The sequence below is a fragment of the Phragmites australis genome, chromosome 2, assembly GCF_958298935.1.
Source record: "Phragmites australis chromosome 2, lpPhrAust1.1, whole genome shotgun sequence".
Taxonomy (NCBI): domain Eukaryota; kingdom Viridiplantae; phylum Streptophyta; class Magnoliopsida; order Poales; family Poaceae; genus Phragmites; species Phragmites australis.
The window spans coordinates 17,887,959-17,894,605 of record NC_084922.1 but is presented as its reverse complement, the minus strand read 5'-3'; the positions used below and the strand labels follow the sequence as shown (position 1 = coordinate 17,894,605).

The window sequence follows — 6,647 nt, the reverse complement described above, 5'->3', positions numbered from 1 at the left end:
TAACCTCGAGAGTTGCTGAAAAAGAACAAATTCAGCTGAAAATAAAAAGAAAAGGAAAGATACCACATCACTAAAATTTGTCTTTTTTTATCTAAAAATATTTTATCTCAAGTTGAACTTTTGGATGATACTGGCTAACATATAATTTTCTCAAACTCAAACTAGTCGGATCACCCGTACTAACCAGGCATACCACTACGGAAGCAAATTTTATATAATACTGTTTAATTTTTTTTATGAGATCTCATCTATACTATCTATTAAGCTGAAAAGAAGAAAAAAGTAAATAGATATATATCATCACATAAAAGGATCTTTGATCCTAGCACCGCGGCCGTGCTCAAGCTCGAATTCTGGACGTTGCTATCAAACGAACGGATCAGATCGCCCATAGATGCACCACGCGCCACCCCCGAAAACAAGACGGCCACCAGCAACGCAAGCTGCAGGTCCCTTTCTTCCGACCATCTACAACCGCCGCCGCCGCCGCCGTCGTGTGCTCGCCGTGCCGCTCCCCGCTCCCCATCGTACCAGGCTCCTCCACACAGCTGCTGAGCATCGCATCGCTGCGAAGACCCCCGCCCTGGCGGAGCTCGGGGGCGGCTCCGGCCCTGGCAGACGCGGGCGGTGAGGCGCCCGGAAACCAAGGGTGGCGAGGTGGAAGGGGAAGCGGACCGAGTAGAGGATGATCTACACGGCGATCGACACGTTCTACCTGACGGACGAGCAGCTGCGGGACTCGCCGTCGCGGAAGGATGGGATCGACGAGGCCACCGAGACCGCACTCCGCGTCTACGGCTGCGACCTCATCCAGGAGAGCGGCATCCTCCTCAGGCTGTATCCTGTTCTCTGCTGTCTCTCTCGCTCCCCACCCACTTCCGGCCTCCTCTCCGTGTCGAAATCCAGTCGTTAGGGCCTTAGGGGGTTTCTCAAGTTTCCTAGGGTTTGGTAATTAGCTTCCGCTGGATGACCTGTTACTAATTGAGTTCGTTCAAATTTAATTTTTTGGGTTATTTGCTCTCAGTCGTAGTTCCATTGATTTCGCTTGGGATTAGGGTTTTTTGTTCGTTAGATTTGTGGGTTGGTCAATGAGGTGATTCCGTTTTCGAATTCTCCAGCTAACCTAACTATCTTCGAGTTCAGTTGCTGGATGCCTTTCGGTCCTCCACCTTATGTGGGAATGTGCACACCTATTTAGTTTTCAATGTTGTTATTTTAGGTCTCAAATTGGACCTTTACGTGGCAGAAAATTCTTGCAGACGATTTTTACAAAGTTGCTTATGAGTTTCGAGGTTCCACTGTAGATTAAAGCTTTATTTGCAACACTGCATCTTGTTAATTTTGGGGGATTTGGAGAAAAATGCAACTAGATCTGTGTATTAGTTGGATTGTTAAGGTGTAGCAGGAAGGTAGCAGAAAAGGATTACCTTTCTGCTTGATTAAATTGAATAGCTGATAATTGATGAGTCGTCAGAGGATGAGTGTTTTCTGCCTCTGTGTATTTCTTTCTGCTGATAATTGGCTTCTTCTCAAGTTCCTAAGATGTTGTTAGAGACCAACTGTGTAATGTGCAGTTTTTGTTGGGCTAGGATGATGTGGATCTGGATCAGTATCCATTATCCACATCTGTTAGCTATTGTTTGTCTGTTGTTGCACAATTTATCCTGGTCAATGAACTACAATGGTAGGCTGAATAAAGTGGTACTTTTGATGAACAGTATGTTGCTACTCTGCTTTGTCGTTACACCATCTTAGATTCTGCCAGTCAGGATAACAATTAAAATAAACAAATAAAAAAGATGGAAGAATATAGATAGTTGATGCCCATCTTCTATTTAATTTAGAACTACAGAGCAACGTAGATGAGGCTCTGTTATAAATGATATGCTGAAGTAAAAACTTTGCTTTCATATTCACTGTTTCAGTGTTACTGACATTTTTTTAACAACAGAATTGAGAATTATATTGGGAGGTTTCAAAATTTTCACCATTTTCTATGTAGCTTGAACGTAGCCGAGCCCTTTCTATCTAAATTTAGTATTTCTGTGCATTTATTAAAATTTATATCTTTCATGGATTCCTTGAGACCTTGACTCAACAAAGACCACAAGCAGTGATGGCCACAGCGCAAGTATTATTCCATCGCTTTTACTGCAAGAAATCATTTGTTCGATTTAGTGTTAAGGTAAATATCTTTGTCTGCAGTTACTCTGATTGAACTATTCTTAGACTTTTCTGAGTTGAACTAACGGGTCTGTTTGTTTGTGCTTGCAGAGAGTTGCTGCTAGCTGCGTTTGGCTGGCAGGGAAGTTGGAGGAGAGTCCAAGGAAATCAAAGCATATTATCTTTGTCTTCCACAGAATGGAATGTAGGAGAGAAAATTTGCCAATTGAACACTTAGATGTTTTTTCAAAGGTATATTTTCCTTTTTCTTGAAACCTTCCCACACTTCTGTGCTTGATATTTATAGCAGGAAAAAAGTTAGAATCATCACTACTTTTGCTTTCTCATTCGTAATGATGTACCCTATTATGCTGTTGATTTACTCTTTTTGAAGAAAATCGATGTTAACTTCTCAGATGATTTTATACTAACTGAAGCTGTAACTCTGATCTTTGTTACAGAAATATTCAGAACTGAGGCATGACCTAATAAGGACAGAACGACATCTGTTGAAGGAGATGGGGTTTATTTGCCATGTCGAACACCCCCATAAGTTCATATCGAACTACCTTGCAACACTTGAAGCCCCTGAGCTGACACAAGAGGCATGGAACCTTGCCAACGATAGGTACCTCGTCTGATCCCAGATTGTCTTATGGGTTATAATTCAATCCGCTTATTCTTTTGTTTTTGTTTTTGTTTTTGTTTTTGTTTTTGTTTTTGTTTTTTGTTTTTTTTTTTTTGCATGGAAGAGGTGATATTTTTACATGTTTCACTTTGGGTGTTTGTGGCTTTCTCACACTACCTCAGCATGAGTTTTGAGTAATGCCAATATGCCATACTGTCTTTTGGTTTACTTACTGATTTTTTTTTTCACTGATTACCTTTCCCATTAGACACAGGTGTCATATGTTACGACAGGTACATCCTTGAAATGCTATGTTTTCTCCCAAGGCTTTTTCCATCTATGTGCATGTTTGGCAAAAACAACTATTGGTTATTTTATTCTTTGCAGCCCTCTTAATTTTGTGAGCATCAATTTCAGTCATGTAACTTGTGAAAGTGCAATTTCTATCCTATTATGAACTGCATTGTTGCCATCAAGTTGTGGTAATCCATGTTGGCATAGATTTTCTATCCAAGACATGTAGATGATAGCTGTATCGAGTATTGATAACCCCTTTACTTTTTTTCTTTCTTTGGGGTGATGGGAAACAGTAGAAAGAGGAGAGCACTACAAATATATTAAAAAAAAACAACTATACAAAAGATAAATGGGTAAATACAAAAATAAACTGAATAAAATCAGCTCAAACCAGTGAGCAATGTTTGCCTTTTCAGGATGATATACCCAACAACTAGACATCTCAGACAAATGAGCTCTGAGTGTCACAAGCCAAAACGATTTGAAAGACTACAAGAGCTTTTTCTCAACACATCCGCACCGCACCGTAGACACGTTTAGGGATCTACAATTTATTTTGCTCATGGCACATTTTTCTTCAACAGAGATTCACAGTCCCTTTGGGCTTTGAATATAAATAGTCTCAGTCATTAAAGCTTGTTGCATCTTCCATGCCATCAAATGTGCTTGTTCTTGTGCTTGTAGAATTTAGATTTGCACTTCTACTAACATCTTCTATCTATATTTTGCATATCAGCTTGCGGACAACTCTCTGTGTACGCTTCAAGAGTGAAGTAGTAGCATGCGGAGTTGTATATGCTGCAGCTAGAAGACACCTTGTTCCCCTCCCTGAAGATCCTCCTTGGTGGACTGTCTTTGATGCTGATGAAGCAGGAATTCAGGAAGTTTGCAGAGTTCTTGCTCACCTATACAGCCTCCCCAAGGCACAATACATACCAGTGTATAAAGACAATGATTCCTTTACTGTTAGAAGGACCTCTGATTCACAGGCTTCAAAGGTTACTAAAGAATACGACTCAAAATGATCAGACTCATGGACTTTATTTTTAAGAATGTTTACTGAATTTTATTTGCACTGATCTGCAGGGAAGTCCAGCAATTGCTGTTGCTAGCGATAAGGGTACCCCTATACCCTCAAGTTCTAGCCAGGTGAAGGATTCTGTGACTAAGGCTGGATCAAACAAGGTGAAGGAAAAAAGTGACGATGAAGGTAAGCCATTGCCTGCTGAACCCAATGGAAAAGAAGACCCTGCTGTGAACTCGAAGAGTGAGAAGTCAGAGTCCACTGTTGACCAGAGTCGTGAAAGAGAAAGGGCTAGATCAAGAGGGCGGGATCATGATGGCAGGGGTAGGGATTCTGATCGTGATAGCAGGGGCCGTGATTCTGATCGCGAGAGGGATCGGAGACACCATTCTAGGGACAAAAGTTCAGGTACTACCGTTAACCTACCTGATTTTGGGTTAGCTTATTTGAAGCATGCTATGTTATTCTTATATATAACATGATGTTCCTCAAATGAAGGATACTCGGACAAGGAGAAGTCAAGGCGCCACTCATCACGAGGTATATATGCACAGCAGCCTCCCTTCATGGCCCCTTTTTTTGACCCAGAATTTTGTTTCTCATCTTGCTTTTGTGTCACGTTTTCAGACCGGGGTGACTACTACAGTTCACACTCATCTCGTGAAAAAGATCGGCATAGGCACCATTGATCAAGCTGACTTCCCAGCTTTGATAGGTCAGGTGCATGGAGACCGCTAGGCTGCGCCCTATGACGCATGGGAGGAATCTGTAGTGCGGGTATCATCTCTTAAGTTGTTTTGCACTGTACATGCGAATTGCAATTCAAGCCTTGTTTCCCTTCGCTTCATTATTTTTGCCACTGTATTTTGCAATGCGCCAGATAATGTAGCTTTACGGAGCATGTGACCACCTTGAGTTCCTAGAAAGTGAATTAGAAGTCACGAAACTAGTGGCTGACGTACACTCGCGCAGTACCGTGTTAAACTGCCACTGCAACGGAGGGTGTGGAATATTTGTACCATAGGTGACACAGCTGAAACTTATAGTTTTTTTACTGAAAAACTATTTTTTTAAAAGCTGTTTATGACTTTTGAAAAGAGTTGTTAGTTTATGGATTTAATTTTAGACTTTCAGTATACAATTTTTCAGAAAAGTAACTCCCAACTAATTTATCAGTTTTTAGTTTATTTTATCAGGAGCTAGTTTCTCAATTTTTCAAAAGCTAGTATAAACTTATCAATTTTTCTAAGTTTAGTTTGTTTGGCATAGCTTATCAACAGCTTTTAAGTAGGGTCATAATAGTAAACTTTCTTGCTCCTTCGTGTGACGTGCTTCTGCTCGTATAATTTCTTATGACTTGTGATTGCATGAAGCTTAATGATTCTATGAGATCTCATGTGCGAAGTTGCAACGTTACAAACGTCATAATCCATATGCATGATAGGTCTAGTCAGATGATTTCTAAAGGCCTCGCTTGTTGAGCTAGCAGCCTGTAACCTGACCTGAACTTACAACTGGAAACAGTCTCCTGTGTAAATTAACAGAGCTGGATAACGCATAAAATCGTTCTGGTCTAGTAGTAGCCGAGCACCGGACCCTCGCTATCTCCCTCCTCGATCAGAAACAGGAGCAGACGTTTTGATTCATTTCCAACCCACCAAATCGTTCTCCGTTCCCACCAGCCGCGCCACTCGCTCGCCGCCCGCACATCGCCATGGTCCGCTACCATCTCACCGTCGTCCGATGCACCGGCGCGACGCGCTGGTCCGACACCACCACGTCGACGTCTTGCTCCGCCCACGTGCCCCCGCCTCAAGAGACTAACTCTGCTGCCCTGGTCAGCCAGCACTGCGCTACCAGCCGGTGCGCCTCGCCTCATCTTACTAGGCGCTGCAGTGAGGACGGCGTGCCTGCCCCTTCTCCGCATGCCTCCTGACGCGGCCCTTCTATGCAGCACTCGAGCATTGGCCAGCGTCGCTTGCCACCCGCCTGCCGCAGAGAAGCGACAACGATACGACGGGTTCGATGCGGCGGCGTTCTCCCTCATGCTCGCCTCGAGGCCCTATAATACGTCATCATCTTTAGCTGAACAGGTATTCGTGTTCTCTTGCCTAAAACGTGTTCTCGGCCGGTCGCAGCCGCCTGTCTCGGCCCGCGCCTCCATGCCGCCCGTCGCGGGCCATGCCTCTTCGCTGCCTGTTGCGGCCCTGTCCTGTGCATCTCGTCTTCGTGCGGCGTCCAGCGCTCCTGTCTGTTGTGCTTTCCGCGGAGAACAGAAGAGGGAGACATTCACCTGCTGATGGTACAATGCACTACTGTTCATCTACTGTTGAGGGAGGTATCTGTCTGCTGCGCTGTTGTTCATCTGTTGCTGCTGCTATGGCTGTTACTGAACTGGTGCTGCTCATATGCTGTCGCTGTTTACTGCTACTGTTCATATCATGCGGTTTGCTTGCAGTTATCGCAACCCAGTGTAATTGCTATTTCTATCGAACTTATGGTTACAATTATCGAGAGTGGGTTTAAGTCTAAGGA

At 43.4% G+C, this 6,647-nt stretch overlaps 1 protein-coding gene across 1 annotated transcript; it reads left to right on the top strand.

Moving 5' to 3' along the window:
* The first annotated feature begins 367 nt into the window (after window positions 1-367).
* LOC133901586 (cyclin-L1-1) lies at window positions 368-5,073 on the top strand. The gene is made up of 8 exons (XM_062342973.1): window positions 368-837; window positions 2,104-2,185; window positions 2,275-2,415; window positions 2,625-2,791; window positions 3,825-4,086; window positions 4,175-4,520; window positions 4,611-4,652; window positions 4,740-5,073. The coding sequence occupies exons 1-8, from the start codon at window positions 686-688 to the stop codon at window positions 4,799-4,801; spliced, it is 1,254 nt and encodes a 417-aa protein (XP_062198957.1). The 5' UTR covers window positions 368-685; the 3' UTR covers window positions 4,802-5,073.
* The last annotated feature ends 1,574 nt before the right edge of the window (window positions 5,074-6,647 follow it).

Bases quoted from the DNA above. Each gene is read 5' to 3' on its own strand.
- LOC133901586 (XM_062342973.1), top strand. From the start codon at position 686: ATGATCTACACGGCGATCGACACGTTCTACCTGACGGACGAGCAGCTG. The intron at 2,186-2,274 runs GTAAATATCTTT...TTGTGCTTGCAG, and splicing joins TTGTTCGATTTAGTGTTAAG to AGAGTTGCTGCTAGCTGCGT. The intron at 2,792-3,824 runs GTACCTCGTCTG...TTTGCATATCAG, and splicing joins TGGAACCTTGCCAACGATAG to CTTGCGGACAACTCTCTGTG.